The sequence below is a fragment of the Leptidea sinapis genome, chromosome 25 (assembly GCF_905404315.1).
Source record: "Leptidea sinapis chromosome 25, ilLepSina1.1, whole genome shotgun sequence".
Lineage (NCBI taxonomy): Eukaryota > Metazoa > Arthropoda > Insecta > Lepidoptera > Pieridae > Leptidea > Leptidea sinapis.
Window position 1 is genome coordinate 4,861,872 of NC_066289.1, and position 27,935 is coordinate 4,889,806.

The 27,935-nt window shown below is 35.6% G+C and overlaps 1 protein-coding gene across 1 annotated transcript in view; it reads left to right on the forward strand.

Annotated features, from left to right (window-relative positions):
- The first annotated feature begins 2,234 nt into the window (after positions 1-2,234).
- The window catches only part of LOC126971986 (uncharacterized), a 40,762-nt gene continuing 15,061 nt past the window's right edge, over positions 2,235-27,935 (forward strand). Inside the window, exons 1-3 of the mRNA XM_050818512.1 lie at positions 2,235-2,528; positions 4,131-4,430; positions 23,223-23,386. Coding sequence (XP_050674469.1) covers positions 2,372-2,528; positions 4,131-4,430; positions 23,223-23,386 — 621 coding nt within the window. The 5' untranslated portion in view covers positions 2,235-2,371. The remainder of the gene's footprint in view (positions 2,529-4,130; positions 4,431-23,222; positions 23,387-27,935) is intronic.

Sequence of the window (27,935 nt, forward strand, 5' to 3'; positions counted from 1 at the left end):
TGCCTTATCAGTTATGTACTCCTGTTTTGTAAAAAAACTTTCTGATACTTGTTATCGCGTATATAGTTGTTATTATTATTGTTGTTGGTTTATTGTTATTTTTGAATATTCTTGTATAATAATATGTTTTGGTTTGATTTTCCTTTGGATCGAGCCAGTTTCGTGTTTCCAAAATTTTTCATTGAATTTTTTTTCATTAATATAAGTACATGTTTTTTTATGAAACAGGAGAAAGTATCTCTGTATACCAAATTTGTATGTTATGCTGAAATTATGGACATAGCCTAAATCTGACATACTTACTTCACAGGCTTCTTCCATTCGCTTGACATCGTAGATCGTACAATCAGGGAAGATAGAGTTCTAATAAATTGATGGTGCTCCTTTGGTCATATGGTCAAACCTCCCTGGACCTCTGACACTAGAATGTTGGTGGCGGTGTTCAGTAAGATCGACTTTGGCGTATATTCCAAGAGCGAAGAAAAGAAAATCTAACTAAAATAAGAAAGCTTGCCTGAAAGTGTAGGTGCGGATGACGAGTGGAAGAGGCCTTACCTTATACATATATATATATATATATATATATTACCATATTGACATATCACATTATAAATAAGAATGATGGAAAATATAAGTACGTCAGCAAATGCAATAATCGTCATCAATGTTTTATATAAGTACCTATTTAATTAAGAGGCCATGCCAGAGGAAAGCTATTCGGACCGGTATTTGACAATAATGTTTCAAACATTCGTTTGCTCTTCATAGTGTCCATAGATACGTTGGTCTACATTTCTCATCGAGACATGTTTTAATTTTTTTATCCTTATACATATTATTTGAAGTATGACGAAAAGAATCGTACGGAGGTGTGACGCACTTCATCAGGAATGCTGCCTAGTTTCCACTTCAAAAAAGTTTATTAGTATCTAAATTCACTCGCCTCAAAACTTTGTGGGTAACTGTTAACGTATGTAAAAATTAATCTATTAGGTTGCTACTTCAAATTTTAAATGTTATGGAAATTTTTGGAACGTGGAAGTTAACGGAAAAATACATTTATGGTTGGGGTGTACCTTATACCATATAAACCACCTCCAAATGACAAATGCCTACATTATCTAATTGGTATTCATCTTGCGCGCGTAGACCATACAGCTAAGCTTGCCTGAAAGTGTAGGTGCGGATGACGAGTGGAAGAGGCCTTACCTTATACATATATATATATATATATATATATATATATATATATATATATATATATATATATATATATATTACCATATTGACATATCACATTATAAATAAGAATGATGGAAAATATAAGTACGTCAGCAAATGCAATAATCGTCATCAATGTTTTATATAAGTACCTATTTAATTAAGAGGCCATGCCAGAGGAAAGCTATTCGGACCGGTATTTGACAATAATGTTTCAAACATTCGTTTGCTCTTCATAGTGTCCATAGATACGTTGGTCTACATTTCTCATCGAGACATGTTTTAATTTTTTTTATCCTTATACATATTATTTGAAGTATGACGAAAAGAATCGTACGGAGGTGTGACGCACTTCATCAGGAATGCTGCCTAGTTTCCACTTCAAAAAAGTTTATTAGTATCTAAATTCACTCGCCTCAAAACTTTGTGGGTAACTGTTAACGTATGTAAAAATTAATCTATTAGGTTGCTACTTCAAATTTTAAATGTTATGGAAATTTTTGGAACGTGGAAGTTAACGGAAAAATACATTTATGGTTGGGGTGTACCTTATACCATATAAACCACCTCCAAATGACAAATGCCTACATTATCTAATTGGTATTCATCTTGCGCGCGTAGACCATACAGCGGTGGGGAAGGGTTATTAGCCGACGCCGCCTCCGCGCCTAACCATATTGTACCGAGGTCTGCCCGCGAGCGCCGTACTGTTGCGCAAATGTTAATTTCTTCTGTAAATATTTAAACTAATCTAGTGACCGCATCGACGATTTCACTGCTCTTCAAGCCGGTGGCTGGGAAGGCAAGATGTCGGCATAGCTGATTGACAGTTATATACGGCTGTGTCACATCGAGCCAGCTCAATCCACCGGCGTTCTACACGAGAAGACCGAAGAAGCTTTAAGCAGACGTTCCGCCGCCCATATCGAAGATATAATGTATTTCTGATCGCTCCCGTAACGCGGTTCAGGAGCGCAGGCGCGAAGTTTCAGTTTTGACAGCTGTCAATGTACAGGTACTCTTCTAACGTGAAACTTCATGTCGCAGCGACGAAAATCTTATTTTATAATTTATTTTCATCACATACGAATATGTTCCCGTAGAGTGTAATCGACTGTGCGTAAAAAACGATACGAAACACGACGATAGTATGGCGAACGACGAGGTGTTAGGTCCGCGAAAGACGATGTTGGTTTTAGTGATTGTGGTGGGTTGTTTTGCTGTGCTGTGGCCGAGGATACTGTCGCCTTTGCTGGTGGGTCACACACAGGAACAGCTAAAGCCGAATAAGTTCGACCGGGAGGCAGGTAAATTGGTATTTTTAGTTGTAACTCAATGTCAATACCGCTGGATCTAGAGTAGCTATGCAATTCTAATTTTACATTTAAGTAACACCTAAATACCTACATCTTTATTTATTACTTCTCATTATTTAGTAAATTTAAATTTTTTTCAAATTCGATATCTTAATTTACTTCTAAAAACACTAAATTAGACTACAAATTTATTATGTAATTAATAGCTTTGGGATGCAAGTACATAACACATAAAATTATCTTATAGGTGAACTGAAGATGTTAGCACAAAGCAAACATCACATGGTCCATTTGTTGATTTTGAGCATTCTGTTTGTCAAAGATTTTATTGGAATGTGCTAGCATTAAGACAGGTTTAGATAACATTGTCCTCTTTAGTATCCAAGCTGCTGCTAAATGTCTTATTAAGTGATTATGATTAATTTTGGGTAATATTGATACAATAATAGGTATTAAAATTTCAAAGTTTGTTGACATGCGTAGAAAATAAAACATCACTGAATACATAATAGATTTAAATTAATAAACTCCTAGGACTCAAATTATTTATTTTGTACTTTTAGAAATTATAATATAACTCCAATTTAGAAATTAATATGATTTTTTTTTAACACAATCTGGTAATTTTTTTGTAATTATTGCTATAAAAAAATAGATATATACATATACTTATCTAAGATATTGAAAATTCTTAAACTATGTACTTCAGTAGTTGAAGGAAAACAATTGTTTTTAAATGATTGCTAATATTGTTAAATTACTATTATTTTAACCCTAATAATTCAAATGATTCTATTTGCAATGAGACGATTTAAATATAATATGTAAATTAATTAATTTATTCACTTACTTTTTATGTATTGAGTAGTGACAATGATTTAGTCAAACATTAGACACAAAGAAAAGGCAAAAAAAAAGAGGAGATAGATTTCTCTGCCATTTGCAATTACTCCCAAATAAGATCAGTTGCCTAATGATAATGGAACTCACCACTGCCTAATAATATGAAGAATCTAGTTATGTATCAGGCGTTGGGAATTAAGTTAAAAAAAAAGCACTTTATGGGGTATGGGGTGGCAACCAATGCAGGTTTAGCCGTGTTGGGCCGTCATAACTATCTTCTAAATTAATATGATCAATTTATGAATATAAGTACAGTTGTAGCTCATAACTTATGAGGGTTTTCTTTGGTAGTGGAAGGGTGCAGCAAGGAAACCACCTACTTAGCTTAAGCTCTCTTGTTATACAAATGATTTAAGTTTTCTTTAGTGTTAATTCCGCCAATATTTGTTTTTAAAAAAATTCGACATGTGTTTCGCCTCTACATCCATCCATCCTCTGACTCCTTAGGAGTCTCGTGCCAGATTTTGGCGAGACAACACGTCCTGAGGATGCCTCATGTAGAGGAGAAACTTTTTTTAAAAACAAATATTGGCGGAATTAACACTAAAGAAAACTTAAATCATTTGTATAATTATGGATTTCCGCAAAGTAACGCCTAATTTAATAAATTTTCTTATGAAGGGTTTTCCTGTACTCCTATATTTTATTATTTAATGTACAATATATGCATTTGATTTTATCGAAATATAGGTTGCTGTGAAGTAATATTTCAAACAGAAGTCGCTGTACTAGAACTTGTCAATGAAGTTTGCAACTCTGCTCTCGGAAACAGCAAGATGACGGCCGCAGAATGCCGCAATATGGTGAATCAATCATGCGGGGTGGATATTGCAGCATTTCTAAGGAAAGATGAGAATGTCGGTAAAACAACAAAGATGTTGGTTGAAGCATTGAAGAATACAAATAGTTCGTGTTTGAGGAACCAGTTTGGAGTTCCAATATACAGCATGAGTCCACATTCACCGATCAACTCATGGATGCTCCAGGATTGTTAGTTTAATTGATTATTGTCTTTGTAACCACACAGTTTTCAAGATTAACTTACTAATTGTTTTAATATTTGCTATCTTTGTAACTAACATACTCACAGCAGTTTTGTTTTGGTGCTAAAATTTAACATAATATATATTACATTAGCAATTGCCAGTGACTTTGTCCAAGTATAATTTCTGATTTCCTATGAGATTATTTTCCTGCTGGAAAGGCTATCAAACCTATCAAGAAAACTCCTACCGCTAGTAAAAACCGCACTTCATTAAAATGTTCTATCTTAAAATTTTTCAAATTACTTTTTTTTTGGAATAAAGAGCTGACGGTTCTATTTTTTCCAAACTTCCCCGTAAACAAAATTTCAATTTACATATTGTTGCATGTCCACGTAGGTACAACTGGTTGTGAAAGAAACAATTTCTGAGAGACACCGGCTGTTTTCAAAGTTTTAAACATTGTGACTGTTGGTTGCATCTCAATATATTCTTGACAATGTTATGTATGTACATAGACACAACAGTGAATTTACTAGATCAAAAGGAATAAAAACACGTAACTGTGTTTTTACATTAGATTTTCGCGTAAAAGTTACATTTTTTGTTTTATTAAAAATTTTACTTTTACTCTAAAATCTAACGTAAAAACACAGTTAAAATTACACCAGTTTTAATCCTTTAAAAAGTGTTTTATATAAAAGTGTAACATATATATATATCATTGGTTTTATTAATTTAAATTTTTATATACAATTTAATTAAATGTTTGGACCACTACAGTTCTCAAGTAATGCACACACGATAAGACACATGACAAAGATAATATTCCCACTATGAATTTCAAGGATGCCTGCGAGTAAACCTCACATATCACCATTCTGTAGAGTGCATTATTAGTTCGTAAATAGTATTAATTAAGACTTCCACACAAAGCAAAGCCATCCCAAGCTATCTGTTGGTTAAATGATCGTAAAATTTGGCGACATTAGCTCCATAAATTCCACTATTTATTACGAAACGGGAAAATGAGTGAGCACAGATCGTAACTGTGTCAATGTCGAGCAAGTCGCGGTCGTCACTCGGTCGTATAAATAGAAATATTTTGTTGCTGCGTCCTTTAGATGTGACAATATGTTCTAAATCGTTTCGCTTACTGTATTAAGCAAATCACTTTTATGGCAATGTCTAAGTCGTGAAGCGAGGAATTAAAAAATATTTTTTTGCATCTGAGACTTGTTGTCGAAGTCCTTATTGTAACATATATGATAACTAGCTGACCCGGCAAACGTTGTTTTGCCATATAAAGTATAATTCACGCGATAGTTTTATAAGTAATAAAATATTGCCTATATTATAGCCTGTACATCATTTTGTTCTATTGTCAATAGTTTTTGCAGCGCACGCAAAAATAGGTTTTCGATTTTACACCTTGTGTTACAAAATAGCAATTTTATTACGGATCCCTAATTTTGAAAAAAAAACAAAGCCTATAGCCTTCCTCGATAAATGGACTACCCAACACTGAAAGAATCATTCAAATCGGACCAGTAGTACCAGAGATTAGCGCGTTCAAACAAACAAACACTGCATCTTTATAATATTAGTATAGATTCAATACATTTTAAGGCAGCGTTTTGCGTTTCCCATTTGCCGGGTCGCGACCCGGTACCGGGCCAACAAAATAATATTAATAATATAATAATATTGACACACTTTTTACACAAATGATCGTGCCCCAAGTTAAGCATATATAGCTTGTGTTATGGGTTACAAGACAATATACTTACTTAAACATACATAAATACATTTAAACATCCATGACTCGGAAACAAACATCCATATTAATCATATAAATGCTTGCACCTACCGGGATTCGAACCCGGGACCTTTAGCTTAGTAAGTAGAATCGCTAACAACTCGGCTATACAGGTCGTCAAATGAAATACAGGTTCGCAGCATTCCCGCCTTGTTTTTAAAAACTGACCATACGATAAAACTTTCGTCATTTTCCGCGAATTTGGATGCTGTAGGAAAAAAATAAGCAGCAGCTTCGCACTTAAATTTTGTGACTAAAGCGATACCAATTTATTATACCTAATGGATAATTGTTATTTTACATAATGGAACCAGCTTGACTTTCGAAGTGGGTCAAGAAGGGGCAGTGTGAAAATTACCGGGCAGGACAATGTTTGGGAAACACTGATTTTAAGGCACTCCCTTTTCCAAAACTCATGTTTTAAATTAACCTTATTTTACTTCGTATGGGATTTTATGTATCCCTTACGATATTTATTCAGTCCGCACCTAAAACACTTCATTTAGAATATTATTCTACATCACCGTTACTGTTTTCCTCGTCTTCAACATTACATATGTTTTTATTTATTCTCTTGAGCAAAACAGAGTTAGACATGTCTACCCCACCCAATCTTCAATCTACTCGTAGTTGTTACCGCAACATCAGCGATATAAAGCTACTCATTAATTTTCGTGGCAGTCTTTCACTTTTGGACTGGAAATTGCGCGTTACTGGCTGAGATGAGAAGAAAGAATGTTACTTGATGAAGTGGATAAGTCTGAGCGCCATTTAGGCTAGGAAGTAATGGTTTTATCAGTAAACTTTATCAGGATTCAGGAAAGGTTATTGGCCTGAACGCAAACTTTTTTCAAGAAAGGATGTGTTGAAGAAGCAATCTGCGGTCAGTGACTTCTGATCTGTGAACTTGTCATGATTTGAAGAAAAAAATAATATCATCAATTCTTCAACTTTAAAAAATACATATTTTTGTCGATTAGCTTTATCTTGTCGGTTTAAAGCAGTGTAGTCAAATTGCATTTATGCAGTATAAAAGTATTGTTTACAACCGTTCTTTGAGATGCACAAGTGAAATGTTTTGCGCTAGATTCGTTTCAATGATGTTGCTGACACACAGAATTTGAGAGGAAGAAGACGGAACTTAAAAATTCCAGATCAAATCTGTTAAATCTCTGACTTACGCCGCAGCTAAAATCGCAAAAATACTTCTCGATTAAAATTTAAAGTAAAATTAATTTAGCCTCGACCAATGATAGAAAAAGTGCTTCGCGCACCTCACAGACACAAAGAAATGTCACAGCTTGTTTATGTCAAACTAAAAATGGGAAAATGTTCTAATTGGGAAACAAAGCGTGACAGTTTTTTCAGTCTACAGCTCTGTTGAAGTCCGAAACGTTCGTTTCCAACCAAGATTGCGTAGACCGAGCTTTATGTCCCGGCGCCGACTCCTGCTAAAAGGACCATTATTGAACATGGTGTTGTTAAGACAGATTCTAAATTCAAATGTAACATTTTGTTTATTTTAGTTTTTAATTGTAACAGTATTTATGGCCAGACTAGTATATCTTGTGATATAATAGTCAAAGAAAATTTTCAAAATAACGCGGCAATATATAAGAAATAACATTGTTTCACGTTAAAAATAACATGTTCCCAGAAAGTTGCATGTTCGCATTGCACAATTGATTTATTTTAAAGAAAGATATGTGGTCAGTTGTAGTTCGTTTCAAATTTCAATGAGATCAAATGGGACACGCTGATGATATATGTAGTGATAAGACTACCATTATTCGTTTCGTAGACTCACGCTCGTACAAAATATGAAACATATGGTTGCACTATGTTCGTGGAAACAATAGGTTTATGTGAGACGATTCGAGGAAATTAAACCATAAACAATATCATGTCCCGGATTACGTAAACGAAGAACATCTGGTTACTTTGGAAGCAGCTTGTTTGTTACAAGCGTGTGGGTGCCAATTACAAATTAATGGCGAATGGACATGAAACATCGACTTTATATTCCATTAGACTCCTTAAACCCATATGGGTTCATTGCAAACAATCCAATGAGCCAATTGAGGTGAGCGGGCACGGCGTTCTGAACGCTCATTGGTCAGGTAATGATCACAACATAAGCTGCCGGCTACTGTGGATTTATATGAGATATGTGTCCCTTATGTGCTAACGAAAGCGTTCGCCCTTTATCGGTTTACAAGGTAGACGACAATAAGTCCGAGCTAAGTATGTAGTCTAAACTTCCAAATGGTAGTTTGCAAGCGAATTATATAATGAGTTCTCTCTTTCTGAAGGCTAAGCAGCCCTGAAACCTATTACATATTTAGTTTTCACTGTCTACTTTGATAATCATAATTTAAACACCAGGTATGATCTTGGTGGTAGGTAGGTATAATATGCTACTTCTTTAGATAAAATTCTCGTGTCCCGGTGTTTGTGACCAAACTCCTCCGAAACAGCTAAACCAATTTGTATGAAAATGTGTGTGTATCGGGTAGGTCTGCGAATCGGCCAACATCTATTTGCATTTTTTTTTATTATGATTCAGCTTTAAGGTATAAAACTTCAAATTTCTAACCATCTACGATCAACACCTATTTTTGTATCGCGATTTTAATATTCTATTCCATCCACAGATACGCATTAGAGTTGCAAGATGGCAATCGAATATAATGATTATTGTAGTACGATAAATTTAATGTATGATATATTTGGTAGGTCTGATAATCGGTCGTCAACTATTTTTTATACCATAATTTTTTTTTTTATTTTTTATTTTTTTTTATCATTTTTTTTATGCAGCGTTTGCTGGGTCAGCTAGTTTTTTTATATAAAGCAATGATTTATGTACATCATATTTAGTAGCGATACCGGTCCTCGGACCTTTGCCAAGGTAGAGCAAGATTGTCTCTCCGCGGACTTTGGCCGATGCATTTGAATTAATTTTAGTTTCGTTATGAAAGCAGCCTTTTATTTATTTATTTATTTATTTAGAAATACCAACATTTGTTTACATTGATGCGTTACATATTTATAATATAGACTAAATATAATGTGCTTAATGTAACAAACAATTACAGGTATCTACCACATGCTTTAATAATTTTCACAAAGTAAATATTAGTTTAAGGGGAAAAAATATATACGCTAACAAGTAATAATGGTTAAATGATTTGGTTTGAAATTATTATTATTTAAGATTATTATATATTATATTATAAAACTAAGAAACAAAATTATTATGACTACATTTTATTCACTAAACTTATATACAAATAATTTACGAACTGTATAGATAGAAGTCGTGAAATTAATATCGATGTAATCGCTATATATGTTTACCATCTTGCACAGCCTAGGAATAGGAGAGTTCGCTCCAAACATACATCTTCGAACCGGTGGAACTAGCGGAGCAATTTGCTTCCGGGGATATCTACTAGGGACACGAAAATTAATTTTATTCAGAAGCTGAGGACAGTCAATCTTGTCATTTAAAAGTTTTAATACAAAGATAAGATCGATTAGAGTTCGCCTGTCTTCTAAGGAAGTCATTTTGAAAAATACGAGTCTATTAGCATAGGTAGACAGACTTTTTCTTGAAAGTCCGTTCGAATAAATTAAATGCCAAATAAATCTTTTTTGAATTCGCTCTATTCTTAACATGTGTGTCGCATAGTGAGGTCTCCAAACTACCGATCCATATTCCAATATGCTCCGTACCAATGAGTTGTAAAGTGAAATTTTTAAAAAGTTGTCACGAAATACTTTTATGTTTCTAATTAAAAATCCTAACATTTTAGATGCCCGAGAGGTAACATACTCTATATGGGGAACGAAAGTTAACTTATCATCAAAAACAATGCCAAGATCTTTAACTTGATTTAACTTATGAATAGAAGTCCCATTAATGCTATAATTGTACGCTACGTTACTTCTTTTCCGTGAAAAAGTAATAAAGTGGCACTTATCTGAGTTTAATACCATACCATTATAATGGCACCATAAAGTAATGCTCTCGAGATCTGATTGAAGTCTGGTACAGTCTTCGATTGAATTAATTTCTTTTAATATTTTCAAGTCATCGGCATAGAGATAAGGTTTTGATGATTTTATGGAATTGACGATATCGTTAATAAAAAAATTGAAAAGTAGGGGCCCTAAATGAGAGCCCTGCGGTACACCAGATGTAATAAATTGAGGAGAGGAATTGAAGCCATTCACCACCACAAAAAAGTAGCGACTAGACAAATATGATCTAAACCATTCCAAAAATATGTTAGATATACCATAAGCTGATAATTTGGCGATCAAGATACTATGACACACTCGATCAAAAGCCTTACTGAAGTCAGTATATACAACGTCGACCTGTTTCTGTGCATCCAGTAATTCGGTTATAGTTTCACAAAAATCTACGAGATTGGTTGTTGTTGATCTTAAAGGTACAAAGCCATGTTGAACTTCATGTAAGAACAATTTGAAGTGATTTTGTAGAAAAGGACAAATTAAGGATTCTAAAATTTTGGCAAATGTGGACAAAATGGAGATTGGTCTATAGTTTTTAATTAATTCCTGAGGGCCTGACTTATGTATGGGGACCACCTTGGCTGTTTTCCAATATAACGGAAAGCATCCCGTACTGAGAGATTTATTGTATATAAATGACAGGGGTACTGCCAACTGCTCAGCACATTCAACCACAAAAATTGAAGGAATTCCATCTGGCCCAGCTCCTTTATTTCTATCCAGTGATTGCAGTTTTTTTAAAATCATATTATCGTCAATCTGTGGCGGCATCAATAACGGACTATTATTCCTGACATTATAGAAATAATCAGAGTTTAGACAGTTATTGTAAGGTTGTCCACTGTTATTTGTATAAATAGAGCCAAAATATGAAGAAAAAAGTTTACAGATTTGGGGGCCATCTGAAGTTATCACCTCACCATCAGTCATAAGAGCCGGATACGCACTAGTACCACCACGTTTCGATTTAATGTAACTCCAAAAAAACTTTGGGTTATGCCTAAATTCTTTTTGTAAATTGACTAAATATCGGTTATAGCAAACAGAAGCCAGACGGGTACAACGTGAACTTTAACTTTAATTCAATATAATCTCGGGGGTTTCTGTAATGTTTGAAACGGAATCTTAACTTATTTTTTTCTTTTAAACAATTATTTAATGAACGGTCATACCAAGAAGGATATTTATGATTACATTTATTTTTTAAAGGAACCGTTTCACGTATTATTTGTTGAATATTGGCGTAAAATAAATTAACCATATCATTAACGTTGTCATGTTTACTTATCATATCTTTCCAGTCAATCTGTGCTACACCTTCGTTTATTTTAATAACAGTAAAGGCTGCTTTAAAAGGAGTGTTAGTAAAAATCTAAAGGAAGGTTAAATTTAGAGTAATTCACAAACACACACGCACTCTCACCAAACCCCACACGCACAAGTATCATGTCTTATTATAAATATTGTAAATCCGTTATTAGATGTAAGTCCTACAAAATAGTATTATTATAACCTAATTTAAGTTCTGTGGATTTTGTGATGTTTTAAATAAATAAAATAAAATAAATAAATGAACCAAATGCTTGGAGTCTGAAGACGCAATGTCTTCACCACCGAAAAATGTGACTCCTTTTTTATTATTAACACACTTACTAAAATTATGTACCCCAAACTGGGCATAGCCTGTAGTATCTGTGCCAGACAACAATATAAATACTTACATACAAATAATATAAACATCCATGATTGAAACAAATTCGAATTCGGGACCTCTAGCTCAGGGGGCAGGGTCACTTGTTTTAGGTTTTCCAATTCATATGTACGCTTGTTCGACGATTTTTATGGTCGGCAACGCTCTTGTGATTCCCCTGGTGTAACAAGAGAGCATGGGATGCGGTGATCACTTACTATCACGTGAGATTAGGGCTACTGAACAAAATCTCATGACTAAGGGGTGTGTCGAAAAATCGTTTCATGTATTTTATAGATGCCAACTTACCATCATTAAGTTACTCGTACGCTGTTTTGTCCTTCTCTTCCATAAAAATCGAGAATTTCTCGAACATGAATAATTCGGTGTCTATATTTTGCGTATTTCGATATCGGCTATAACGATTTGGACGATTATGTGAGATGTACGATTAGATGAGCTTATTTTTTATTTTTTCAATATTATGTGCGCCGCAGACTGGTGGCTTAGAGACTAGAGCAATGTTTCCCAACCTTTTTTAGGCCATGACATGCCTTAACATTACTAAAATTTTTATGCCCCTCATACATAATTGTTAACCTTTAAAAATTGTTTTGTTTTTAAGAAATTAAATGACAAGTTTTAGGAAGAAATCACTATAAAATTGTTATCAAAACATTGTACGTCAAATTTCAAAACATATATTGAAAAAAAAACTGAAATTCAAATAATTTTAATATTGATTTTTTCTATATTAATTTAGTGCGATCTTTGCGCTCGATGCTTGTTGCACAGAGATTTTATATTAGTTTTCAATTTACTTGGCTTTAATCTCACGTCTCCGCGTTGTGTTATATCAAGTTGATTTTTTTTTATCAGTAAATCATTTACAGCACTTAATCCATGTTCAGTTAAATATGAAGATGAAAACGGTAGTAAAAGTTTCCTTGCACATTCTTGTAATTTGGCTTTATTGTTAAATTTGTCACCGATATCTATCATGGCATTTAAATAACCCAAAGCGAAAGGTTTAAAGTCGTGTCGAGTCCATTTTTAAACTGCCCCCCTAAGCTATAAAATTGCCCCCCTGTGAGGCGTGGGCCCCACGCTGGGAAACACTGGGCTAGACCGTTCTTCAACGACTGCATAGGAACTGTATTCAAAATCAAGACTGCCTGACTGCTTCAAGACATCTTGTAGTTTCTTGAGCTGCCGAACCCTGAGAACATCACACTGCGCCTATCGCCCTGAGATAAAACGAAGAAAAATATATGAGGTTTCTGTGTGGTGGTGCTGGTGTACCCCACACTCTTGTAACCGAAACAGTCGAAGGCACCTTTGCCCAGGATGCCGGCTGGATTATGAGTACCACAACAGCGCCTATTTCTGCCGTGAAGCAGTAATGTGTTTCGGTCTGAAGTTAGTGAAATTACTGGGTAAATGAGACTAACATCTTATGTCTCGAGGTGACGAGCGCTATTGTATTTCTGCTCAGAAGTTTTTTGTTTTTCAAGAATCCTGAGCGGCACTACATTGTAATGGGCAAGGCGTATCAAATACCATCAGTGGAACGTCCTGCTCGTCTCGTCTCTTATTGTCATAAAAATAACATCCTTGGCGGAAAACGTGGGCCTTAGTGCCCCGGAATAACAAGCAGTTTTACAGCAAACTTTCCAGCAGCGACTTTTCGAATGCCTCACAAGCCATCTGAAACGACAAGTAATTTAACTACAAGGCGAGTCACTTTAACTTCAAAGCCGTTGGTTTAAATAGGTCTCTTTACAGCTTACAAGAACAACGTGTTAATGTCTTATTGTCACTTGTTAAGGTCTGCAGGCGTGTTTGGTCCGAGTTACAAGCGGTAGAGATAGTTCATGCTGTTATCGTCACAAATACATTACGCGATAAAGTTTTACCTACTAGCTACCTTTTATCTACTAGCTGAACAGACAGACCTTGTTATGTTCATAATAAAAAAAAACTCTTGCGGGCGGAATTTCGTAAGATCCGTTCAAAAAAAGAGATTTCATCCTATCTCTAATATATATAAATGTATAAGGAAATCTTATATATATATATAGATCTATAAGAAATTTGCACCCATATATTGACTCATCACAATATCTCTGGAACCATAAGGCGTAGAGACTAGAAATTTGGTAGGAATATTCCTTTTGCCGAGTAGAGTTTAGCTAAGATTTTACGAAATTGTACCCGTTTTTTTTATTATTATTATCAAAACAACGTCTGTCGGGTAGCTAGTGTTATAATAAAATTACAGATAGTCTCAGTAATATGCCTCAGTAGGAATTGATATATCGTAAATATCTGTATAGCTATGCCATATTTGGTCATCAATAAATTGGGAATTTAATGACTACAATGTGACATATTTTTTTTTTCGATGCAATTACTAATTGTGACAGTAATCACGACCATAATGTTCACGAAGCATCCTTACACAAACACCGAATTCAAGCTCTAAAGGTTGATGCATCGAATACACGATAATTTTTATTTATACTTTTAATTCATTATTACTTTTATGAAATAACTAGTTGACCCGACAGACGTTGTTCTGTATATAATAAATAAAATAATGTTTTTATTAATTTGTCAATAATATATCATACCATCAAGAGTTATTTCGTAAAATATGCTCCCTGTTGACAACATCATTACAAAATAAAATTGTTTCACAGCAGAACTGTCAAATCGTGCGTCAATAAATTCTCTCATAGAAAATATGTCCATACAAAACAAATATCGGACGACGGGGGACACATCAAAGGAAAAACAAAATTGTTGTTTTTATTTGATTCCGAACACTTTCATATTTATTCACCTTTTAAACCTTCCACTTTCACAAATAATTCAAGACCAAAATTAGCCTAATCGGTCCAGCCGTTCTCGAGTTTTATCGAGACTAACGAACAGAACTCATTTTTATATATATAGATTTATTTTATTAAAACACGACTCATACATTGGAACAGCCATTGTAAAATACTCTATTTGATTGTAAAGTGTGGCCGTTTCTTGTATGTACTCACGACCTCAACTTTTTATTAACATAATATGATAAATTCAGTAATTTAAAAGAAATTACGATATATAGTTACGATTGAAAAGCGCTTAGTTTAAGCCTAATTGAATCAAGTTAATTTGACTTTTTTTTGTAATATATAATATTCTAACAGCGGACACTTATAAAATGTATTTCGTCGGCAATGCCGCGTGACCCCTCTACATCGTCACACTTTCGTCACAGTGGACTCGGCCAGTGTCACTTCACTTAGAATATTTAGCTTCATTAGCACATGCCGTTGGAACTACATGCTCGCTTCATTCTGCTTTCAAATAGTGCTTACATAAATATGTTGCTACTTGCTACTAATGTTTTGCGGATTGCGCAATGACAAGTAAGTATTTAGCCGACTTCAAAAAATGGAGGAAATCATCAAGCGAATGTTTTATTTACCTCGGAAAATTCTAGATTGGGCCCAATATATCTGTATGCGGTGATTAAATTAAATATTTTTTTCAAATTATTTTATTTACGGAATATGAGGGACGAACTAGGATATATACCACTACCAGTCACCTGATGATCACCGCAGCCCATACTCTCTGGTAACACCATAGGAATCACACGATCTTATAGAAGTCGAAGAAACCTACATTTGAATTCGAAAACCGAAGACACATTGTTAGCGGGCGTAGCGGGCTATAATCGGACCATTTATTTGATCGAATTTTTACCAACGGACCATGATTAAAACATCAAGATACAACGTCAATGTGGTTTTTAAAGTACAAACTTTTTTATCCACGTTGGACTCTTTTGATATGGGGAAAAGCAGCCTACTCACGATACTGCCACTATAATACGATGATGAGCAAACATAACGAAAAATGTATGGCATAATAAGTTTATGTTTGTTCCTGGTGTTAACATTATGGTTATGACAGTTTCAAGTACTAACTCACTTATGTGCATATGTGAGAGGCAAAAGTAAAGATGTTTAAATGTTGCCCTCAATGATTCTTTAGGACCTAGGTTATAAATAGCGCGAATAGCCCTCATCTGTAGCACAAAGATGTAAAGCATTGCCTCATAGCAATATACCATAGGACATAATACTATGAAAAATAACCAAAATAAACTAGTCGCGCCGCATCTATATCAGTTAATTGTCTAATCTTTTTAAAAATAATGTGAATTTTACTTATATCCAAAATGGTCCACAAAAACCCATAAAGTAATTCGTTTTAGCTTTATGCACAATTATATCAATGTTATTTATTGCTATACCAAGAGTAGGTTACGCTACCTCATGTGCGACAACATGCTTAAAAAGGGATCTAATGTTATTACATCAAGTACCTAATATAGTTATAATACTTACTATTATTGTATGTATAGAATATGTGCTTACCTACTTATAATATGAGGCGCGCTCTGTGATGTTTCAAGAAGCAAGCCTTGAGTAACTCAACATATGGTTTACACAAATTAGGTAATACCGCAATTGACAAACTGGGTCACATTGTGTGATACTGGCGCCGAGACATGAGCTACTCAGATATAGTATTACTTTGCACATTACCGGCCGTTCCCAATATACTATCTACAGATACGGATAAATTACTACCTTCTACTGTCAGTAATTAGCTATCAATAATCTGAAGCTGTCCCAATATACCCGATAAGTCATTCTTATCGCCTTATATTGGGACGCGTAAATTGCAATTTCCATACATACTTCTATTGCTGGTAAGCTATACGTCGTCCCATTGACAGACAGCGTGTACGGATAAGGTGAGTTACCGTCGATAAGTTTATTGGGACAGAAAAGTCAACGATAGTTACGATTTTTATCTCGAGTAAGAGATAGACTGAATATTGGGAACGGCCTTAAGCAGTGAGTACAATGTTGCGGATAATATAAGAGACCAGGCCAGGGGGAGTATCATAGCGATTATTTACAAGGAACAGAGGACGATTGCCTATTTTTTTTAATGAAAATAAGGGTCGAGACGAACAGGACGTTCAGCTGATGGTAATTGATGCGCCCTGCCCATTACAATGCAGTGCCGCTGGAGATTTTTTAAATACCCAATAATTCTGAGCGGTACTACAACAGCGCTCGTCAACTTGGGACATAAGATGTCAAGTCTCATTTGCCCAGTAATTTCACTAGCTACGGCGCTCTTCAGATCGAAACAGTAATGCTTACATATTACTGCTTCACGGCAGGAATAGGCGACGTTGTGGTACCCATAATCTAGCCGGCTTCCAGCGCAACGGAGCCTCCCACTGGTAAAATGCTTGCCTATGCAAGTGCCGGCAGAGCAGTCAATCTTATATAACCTTCAGAGTTATGAAATCAATTAATTAAAAAATAAAATTATTTGGTTTGCCTATTAATGAGATATAGGTACATACATTATTTTCAAATACTTACCTTAATTGGTCAAATGTAACAATTCTTTTTATATACAATTGTATATACAAAGAATTGAAAATATAAAACGAATATATACGATTGTTTTATGTTGTAGGTAGGTGTTCCTGTTTAAAATGTCACTGAAGTTTACGTATGTTTTTTGATTTGATGTTAGTGAAGCTGCAAACCACTCTTTTCTTTGACCGGTAATCAATTCAAAAAAAAAATAAATCACCCAGAGTATTTATTATAAGATTGATCATGCGACGGGTATCATAAACACACGAATTTCTTTATTTTTAATTGTAAAATTTGGCTTTAAATCTTTTAAATTAAAAATACAACCTTATTTGCCATTCTTATGTTGCTGGTAGCCCCATCAAAAGAAAACGACAAGCAACAATATTTACTTATAGAGCGTTGACAAACTACGTCTTACACTCGCGATCTATGTCAGTTTGTGTCAGTGTGCGCTCATTGCTCAAAGTAGAAGTTATCTGTCAACGTCAATTTGTTTTCGATGTTTTCACAGCTGTCAGAGTCTATATGTATGTTTATTTTTATCATTTTCAAAGGCTTCATCATTGGTCTACTATTAGATTTAAAAGTACGCCTACAAGATATTTATTTATTTTAGGTAATAACTGCTGCTGTTTTCCCAAACTGATGCGATACTTCCACCACAATCTCTTGACACCTGTTGTTGCAGATGTCCATGGGTGGTTATTTAGTGGGTTAGATATTGTCAATCGAAGAAATTTCTTTACTTGCAGATTACGAGTTAATAAATAATGCTATCGACAAGGTAGATTGGGTGACACTACTGGCCTCACCTTCTACAGAAGATGCTGTTGCCATTTCTTACTCAAAAATAAATGAGATTATTGCTGCATATGTACTACTGTTCTGTAAACCTAAATTCCGAAAGTATCCACTTTGGTTCAGCAATGGCTTGATAAGAACTCTAAATCTCAAGCAAAAATTCTGGTGTCCTTGGAAGACCTACAAAAACTTGTGCGACTACCAGGAGTTTTCTTTACTAAGAGCGCGTGTGAAGGGTCTTATGAAACATTGCCATAATCGATAGAAGGGATTGAATTTTCGCTAAAAAAAAAAAAACAAAATATTTTGAAAATACACGTCGACAATTAAACATCCTAACTCAGGATACCCTAAGTTTATGAAATATGGCACTATTACATCTGAAGAGCCTAAACAAATAGCAGACATGTTTTCAAAATATTTTCAGTCAGTTTTTGAATCTCAAACTGGCTCAAGTCGAGACACTGGTTACACGGTTGATGAGAGCCATTCCAGTGCCTCGCATATCCTTATAAATAATTTATGTTTTTGTAAAGAGGAAATTAGTAAAGAATTGTATATGCTTGACTCTGATAAAGGCCCCGGCCCAGATCAAATTAGGCCAGTTTTTCTCAAGCGCACATATCGGTCAATATGTATCCCTCTACAGATTATATGGAATAAGTGTCTCTCCGGTGGTGATTTTCCTCATTGCTGGAAATTATCTTTTTTTTTTTTTTTTTTTTATGGAATAGGAGGACAAACGAGCGTACGGGTCACCTGGTGTTAAGTGATCACCGCCGCCCACACTCTCCTGCAACACCAGAGGAATCACAAGAGCGTTGCCGGCCTTTAAGGAAGGTGTACGCGCTTTTCTTGAAGGTACCCATGTCGTATCGTCCCGGAAACACCGCACAAGGAAGCTCATTCCACAGCTTCGTGGTACGAGGAAGAAAGCTCCTTGAAAACCGCACTGTGGAGGACCGCCACACATCCAGATGGTGGGGATGATATCGTAACTTGTGGCGTGTAGTGCGAAGGTGAAATTCGGCGGCAGGAATCAGGTTGAACAGCTCTTCGGAACACTCCCCGTGATAAATGCGGTAGAAGACACACAATGAAGCGACGTCTCTACGCAACGCCAAGTGATCCAGCCGTTCACAGAGTACTGGGTCCCCGAAAATTCGAGCTGCTCTGCGTTGCACGCGGTCAAATGGATCGAGCTGATACTGGGGTGCGCCAGACCAGAGATGACAGCAATACTCCATGTGAGGCCGGACCTGCGCTTTGTAGAGCGCTAGAATGTGGGCCGGCTTGAAGTATTGCCGTGCTCTATTTATGACGCCCAGTTTCTTTGAAGCCAGTTTGGCTTTGCCCTCCAGATGGCCACGGAATTGGCAATTGCTCGAGATTTCGAGACCCAGTATTCCGATACTAGGCGAGGCTTTAAGGGAAGTGTTCTCGAAGAGCGGTGATACGGCAAATGGGTTTTTTTTAGTGGTAAACGCGCAAACTTGAGTCTTCTGGGGGTTAAATTGGACAAGGTTCAACTTACCCCATTCCGCGACCTTCTCGAGAGAGGACTCGATAGAAGACACAAGTTTCACCCGGCACTGGTCGACGTTTTCCAGAGAGAGACCTGCATGGCCCGTGTATACGGCATCACCAGTGCTGTCGTCTGCATAGCAATGCATGTTGGCGGTGTCCAACATATCATTGATATGCAGAAGAAACAGCGTGGGAGATAGCACACAGCCTTGGGGCACTCCAGCGTTCACGGGATTGGGATTCGAGCAATAACCGTCGATAACGACCTGTATGCTGCGCCCAGTGAGGAAGCTGGAGGTCCACTTGCATAAGCTCTCGGGAAGCCCAAATGATGGAAGTTTTGCGAGGAGCACCTTGTGCCATACACGATCAAAGGCCTTCGCTATATCCAGACCAACTGCCAGGCCTTCCCCCTTGCTTTCAATAGCCGCCGCCCATCTGTGTGTTAGGTATACCAGAAGATCGCCAGTCGACCGACCATGGCGAAAGCCGTACTGCCGGTCGTTGATCAACTGGTGACCCTTAAGGTATACCAAGAGCTGGCGGTTAATTATGCTCTCCATATCTTATATAACGCCTATATTTAAGTCAGGTTATAAGAGTGATGCTCCTGCCTAAAGCACGTTGTTATAGACCCACAGCATGGCTTTTCAACGGGCAAATCTACTCTATCTAATCTCCTTGTTTTTACTAATTATGTTTTTAGCGGTTTGGATAGTAAACACCAGACAGACACAATCTATACAGATTTTCAGAAGGCATTTGACAAAGTTGACCATATAATGCTTTTACAAAAGTTGTCTTGTAATGGTATTAAAGGAAATCTTTTGCGATGGTTTACAGCTTGCCTACATAATCGTTTTCAATCGGTGATTTACTTCATCTCAAGTATTAGTGACATCCGGCGTCCCCCAGGGCTCAATCCTTGGGCCGTTGCTTTTCTCCTTATTTATCAACGACTTATCGAAGTGCTTTCTACACTACAATTATTTACTCTATTCAGATGATCTAAAGTTATATAAAAAGATACTTACACCTTCTGACGTGTCACTGATACAGGAAGATCTTGATAGGTTCGACGACTATAGCAAAAGAAACATTATTATATTATTTCTAAATTATTATAAGTGTCAGCATGTCATCTTTACTAGAAACACCCATAATATAATCACGTCCAACCTCACCCTTGGAGACCATTCCCTTGAATCTGTTCGCTCTGTCAGGGATCTTGGGGTCCTTCTTGACCCTAAATTAACCTTGGACAAGCATGTGGGCATAATTATTAATAAAGCTTACCGAATATTAGGTTTTCTAACCCGTGTCACCAGACCTTTCAAAGAAAAAAGCCACATATATTTTTAAAACACACACACCTTTATAAAACGCTTGTGCAGTCTCAGTTGGAATATGCCTGTCCAATCTGGAATCCCTAACCTAACCCGTGTCACCAGACCTTTCAAAGAAAAAAGCCACATATATTTTTAAAACACACACACCTTTATAAAACGCTTGTGCAGTCTCAGTTGGAATATGCCTGTCCAATCTGGAATCCCCATTATGCTATATATGTTACACAACTGGAGGCTGTAGAAAAGAAATTCTTACGTATTTTAAACTATCGTATGAATTGTGGTAGGGTTAACTACAATGAACTTTAAAAAATATACAATTTACTTTCAGTTAGCCAAAGACGTCACTTGATAGACTGTGTCACCTTAAGAAAAATATGTGTGAATGAACTAGTTTGTCCTGAACTTCTCAAGCTTTTGCCATTCAATGTTCCTGCCAGGTCTTTACGGACGCACAGAACTTTCAACCTACCGACTTCTTGAACCAATATTGGGTTTCGCGCGCCTCTTCACAGAATGTGTTCATCATTGGATTCTCACATCAATGTCGACCTGTTTTCGCACTCCTCTACTGCTTCATTTAAGACTAAGTTAAAACAACAATTACTGTACTTACCTTAAATTATATAATAATGTGTATTCTAAATATTCTATTGTTTACTTATCTTAACGTTCTGTTGTTATGTCTGTAAAATTGTATTCTTTTGTGGTCTCAGTGAAACTATTCTAGGATATATCCAATATTGTAATTTGTATATTTAATTTAACTTAATTTTGTACTATAGTGATGTATCTGTTTGTTTTCTTAATAAATAAATGGTTGCCTCACCACTCCTATTCCGTGAGCCTCTTGCCCGTTTGCCTCCTCTTATATAAAAAAAGCACACAATCACGAATATCAATCAAAATTAGTTCCGCTTTATCGGGCTGTCTGGTCGTCTATACGCTAGTTATATTATATATTATATTCTAAGTCTATGGGTCTAATCATATAACATAACCAACCTATCGTTTACCTAAGTAATGTATGCATGAATTTTAAATTGTGTAGACTAAAATATATTTTATGGTTTACGTGTTACTAATATAACAGATGTTTGTTAAATTAATAATATCAATTTGCTTACCGATCGTCATGGCGATCTTTTGGGGAGGCCTTTGTCCAGCAGTGGACGTCTTCCGGTTGAAATGGAAAAGTTGCATGTACATAAAAAACCGGCCAAGTGCGAGTTGGACTGAAACACGTTGGGTTCAATACCATAGCTGTACAAGATATAACACTATGTACCTACACAAATAAAATTTTATGAACGATGCGGGATTCGAACAAACGACCTCCGGCGTTCCGTCGTCGACCTGAGAGTTGAACAAAGCAAACAGAATTTTTTAACGAGGCGGTACTTGAACGGTTAGCTCAGTTGGTTAGAGCACCGGCACGGAACGCCGGAGGTCGTGGGTTCGAATCCCGCATCGTTCATAAAATTTTGTTTTTCAAATTTTATTTGTGTATTAATCCTAGAAGTGAGGGTTATCACTTTAAAAACATAACATATTTAAATAAAACAATTTTTAACGGATTAAAACATTTTTATTTTAGTTAACCCGACGTTTCGACCTTTCCAGATCTCGTTTCCAAATGTAACTTTTTACGCAAACATCTAATGTAAAAACCGTTACAATTACACGCGTTTTAATCCTTTAAAAAGTGTTTTATTTAAATGTGTAACACTCGCGCTAATCAAAGAAAATACTACATAACATATTGTTCACTATGTACCTACTTTATGAATACTTCTGAGAAATATGTAAGGTGGATCGCAATCCTGGTTTTTACTGTTTGATTAAATAAAACGAAACTAAGTGGCCCTATCATCTTATTATCGAGTCCAGCTCGCACTTGCCCGGTTTTTATTATTGAATACTTAAATACGCCAATATTTTATTATGTAGTAAGTGAATCAACGAGCATGTCGGATACATGATGGTATGTGAGTCCTCTGCTTTATATCAGAGACCAAAGGATTTGCGTCTTAACGCAGCCAATGCTTTCCGGAAACATTTTGTTTGATATATCACTGATGAGCTCGATTTATTTCAGCGTTGAAACAAGAGCGACCATCAACGCGCGGAGTGGGGCCCCACCCTGCGCTGCGCGAGCGAGGGCGCGCGATACCGCCAGGTCTTCCGCCCACTGCCCGGCAGATGCCGCCACATGTTAGGGTATGGTCGCCACTATCAGTCTACTTTGAACTGGATATCAAGGTCAGTCAACCGTGAACTGTGAACCGCTTAGCTGGCCCGGAACACTAAGATTTCATCGCCGTTGGCCATATCGGTACCGGTTAATGAGTAGGTTAGTAATTTTTAAAAGATAATAAGAACTATTACAGAATTGGCTTGTTTGATTTCCATTTATAAAATACCAAAGATTTTTTTCATAATGTAGGCGTTACAAAAGGAATACAGAGAGAAATGAAAATATTCTGAGCTTACGGCCACGACGATGGAATCTATGAGTTTTGTGTTGGGCATAAATGGCTGATTGCAGAGCTTTGCCGTTGAAGGTTCATAAAAGGTTAGTGGCTTAACTCGATGATCTGACCTCGCTAAAAATCTCGATAAATTTAAATTATTGCATTGAGTAACTATCGGACGTGCTTAATTTAAAAATAATATTAAAGAAATTTATTAATACAATGACTAACTGTGAAAAGTTATTAATATCCTCATTAAAACAATAATCGGTAGATTTATAATCCCAAATGAATATGAAAATAACAAAATAAAAATTAATTTATTTCGAAAGGAGAACTATACCACAAATGTAAATGAAAACAAATATAAGCTTAATGTTAAATACAAAAGAAAAACAAAAAAAAGCAACAATGAATCTGTGTGACACTGGTCTTCCAAATGCGCTATAAATACATAGACAAAAACAGAAGGATGTTTCATATCATCAGTTCTCAGCCAGCATTCTTCATACCGCTTGGTTGATGAATGATGACGAAGGTACCCTTCAAAAGTACGCATTCGCGTGAAGAGGCGACCCTGTCGCCTCTTCACGCGAATGCGTATTGTTCTGAAATATTTGATACGCCTCTGTATTTTCTTGGTACATTTTTTGCTGTATACTTATTTGGCTTAAAGAACAAGATTCTAATTTATTTTTACGTCTTACTCTCGCCTTTAGTTCTTTATTAATATTTACCATATAATAACTTATTTTAATTTTATTAGTAAGACATATAAAAAAAAAATATTTAAACAAAATATTTAATTATGTGGTAAAAAAGCAGTGGGGCTCTACACTGTGTAAAAATATAAAAAAAAAATATTTAAACAAAATATTTAATTATGTGGTAAAAAAGCAGTGGGGCTCTACACTGTGTAAAAATAATAAATTCGTACTTGAACATGCTACAAGTCTACCAAACTAAACTTGAAAAAAACAAAATAGTTACATTCAGTAGCGGAATATCTACGGGAGACAATAAAAGAAGTTAATTTTCATTTTGGCAGTTGATAGTTAATCGTAAACTACCCTCATATATCCAGATTGCATTGAGTGTAAATGTATAATTTTCAAGTATTCAATAATCATAATTATAAGATGCCAAAAACAGCACGAATTCACTCTTGCAAAAGATTGTAGATTTAAAAATAATTTACTGTGCCTTATGGATTAGTAGTAACTACTATTACTAGTACTAATTAAAATAGTAAACTAGAAAATTATCAGCTGATTCTAAATTCAATCGCAATCCAAAATTGTCGATCCGAGATTTTGATTCAATTTTCTGTTTTTGTATATCAATAACCTATCCAATCCATCTGTGGGATGACTTATGAGTCATTTTTAGATTAATGCACACTTAATCTAAGGATTTACATAATTTTCAGGAAATCTATAAATAATTTCTTAAGTGAACTATAAATGGAATGAAACCTTATTTTATGCTTGAATTGTACAATAGAAAAAAACAATAGGTCTTGACTTTTGATATATTTTACACGTTAGATATAATTCAAAAATTGGATAGTGATACCAAATACGGTTTTACTTTTAAATTTAATAATCTGTTGTTCATACTCAATATTAAGTTATTCAAATCTTGTTGGGGTTACCAGGTTTGGAGAAAAAGTTGCTTAAGCTCTTCTCCGTAAGATGTCCCATGCATGGTCAATAGGATTCATGTCGGGTGACAGTGCAGGCCAGTCTATAATGCCTACATCATGTTCCCGAAGCGCAGTTGTAAGGGAGCCGGGCGGTGTGGGCGCGCATGAGTTGGAACTCCGGACCCATTTGCACTCTGTTCGCGATAATAACAGGTTCTACTACCTCAGTGCGGTATTTAAATGCAGTCATGTTTCCTCTAATCCAAATAACATCGGTTCGTGCGCCCATACGAATTCCAGCCTTAAGCGTTATTGTACCTTGATAGAAATGCATCTCTTATGGATGTTGGAGATCGAATTGCCTGCATGGAGCTCTCCAAACTCCAGCTCTTCGTGAGTCTGGAAGAAATCGAAACCGCGACTCGCCAGAAAAGAGTACGAGAGACCATTGAACGTCAGTCCATTCTAAATGTTCTTCAGTCCACAAATGTCTCTTAGTGGCCGGCGAAAATGAGTTTGCTCATTGACTAACAACTAGTGTTCTTCGTACTATTTGCTTGGCCGTTATGTTAGGTTCTCTTCTGACTATACTATGAAGAGAACGATCATGTCTGGGAGTCGTGGCACGACTTCTGCCCGAATGCTGTTCCGCGACCTCTCACATCACACCATAACATGTCCATAAACCTGAAGATTACGTTTTGGCTGGTTCTTAAGGCTTCAGCAAACAGCAAGTTGACGTGCGCCTCCTTCCAACATGCTCAATGCTCTAATTATTTCTACTCTTGTCAGATGTGGACGTGGCATAACGAGAAAAATAACATGCTTTAACTAAGTTTAAATTTGTCTATACAAAGAGGTAACGTTGCCAGCTTCATGGGAACCTTACCTGCCGACAGCGTTCTTAATGATATTTTCTATTTGTAATAAATTAATTTTATTAGATTACTTAAGTTTTATTTTATTATTTTTTATATAAATAGTGTTATTAATTATAAAGTCATATGTAAATAATTTTGAAATATATGCCGAGCTTTAACTTAAAATAAACAAAGAAAATAATATTATTCCAATGAATAAATTTTGCGGTGTGTAATTGTTACAAGAATTATTTTTTAAATAGTCAAATTCGTTATCCGGATTTTTTTTTCTCTTTATCTGTTTTTTTTTCAAAGAGCCGACCAATGAGATTCATTTTTGCATACAGCTTCTTTTTGTTCTTCAAATGGTTTTTGAGGTATAAGCTATTAATGTAATATCCATACATAATGTTGATGGGTCTATTTGTAGGAATGTGACAGATAAGTTTTGTATACTATATGGATTTGGTCATTAAGATAGACAGATTAAAATGCTAATTCAGGTCGCTTGACGGTCGACAAATCTGGATTCAAAATAATCTAAAATCAGTGATCGGATATTGAGAGCGGTCGTTAAAAGAGTAGTGTAGCTGTTGAATTCAAATATTCTTTAGGCTGCTTGCAATGAAACCTTATATATCGCATAAAAATGATGTCAACCTAAGGCGAACACTTCAGTGAGACGGTAGCTACAATTTAAATAAAATTATGCAAAGATGAATATGAATAATGAATAGTCTTATCTAGAACTTGTGTCATCGGTATAAAGCTCTCAACTTTTGCAACATTTGTAACAAATTTCAACGTTGTTTATCTTTGGTCTTAAATACAAATGAATTCAAAAGTATTATTTGCTTTATGTTTTACATTAATCTTACTGTTTGGCGTTTAATGAGCCTTGCTGGGACTCATGTCCTGATGATAAGTACTAATATTGTAATTACTCATTAAAGTTGATTTAAGTCTATATAGACTTTTATTTACACTTACCTACACAGTATACATGTATTTTTTTCCTAAGCTTACTATGTGTAATTTGGCATAAGGTGTGGCAATATTGTTGCGATGACGGAAGCCTATGTTTGTGGCTTTTAATACCTATTTACTACTCAGTTCGAGCAGCGATAGCACATTTGGTACGCACTAGGTGCGGTTTTTATCTAACTCTCCAGTGACACGTATTTGTCTGTACATATTTACCATTTCCAAGTGCTTATTCACTTTCACTAATCTGGTATCGGGTAAGCATTAGCTTTGAACAAAGATCGTCTCTGTGTACTTGACACGATTTCACAAGACCGTGTGTATTGAGCCTACAGAGAGCCTACGTGTTGACTGTGGGATGTATAATGTGTACGGTGCTTTATTAGTTTCGGATATTTAATTTACGGCCTGTATAAAAGGATTAATTTGTGATAAGGTTTCGCTGGCGTCTGTTTCCTACTTTTGATTTACAATATCTTAACGACTATTAGAATATTTCTGTCGCAATATCAGTAATACGAAAGATTTTTTCATGCTTACAGTCGTATTCAAGTCTAATTTGCCATACGAACTGAGTATTAGACTGAAAAAGGCAGAAGAGCAAGTGATTGTTTTACGTACTAAATTTAATCCATGCATTGTGCTGTTCATCATATTTTTCAAGCATCTTCGCGGGAAGAAGCGCATAAAGGCTGGTTTGCATCATATTAGCAGTTATAGTTAAGGTTTAATTCAAACTAAACATTAACAGTAACGCTGACTATAATGTAGACTGCGGAATGTGTTGCACTTTCGTATTCCTTGTCATAGTTAAAGTTGAAAAGCGGCCAAGTGCGTGTCGGACTCGC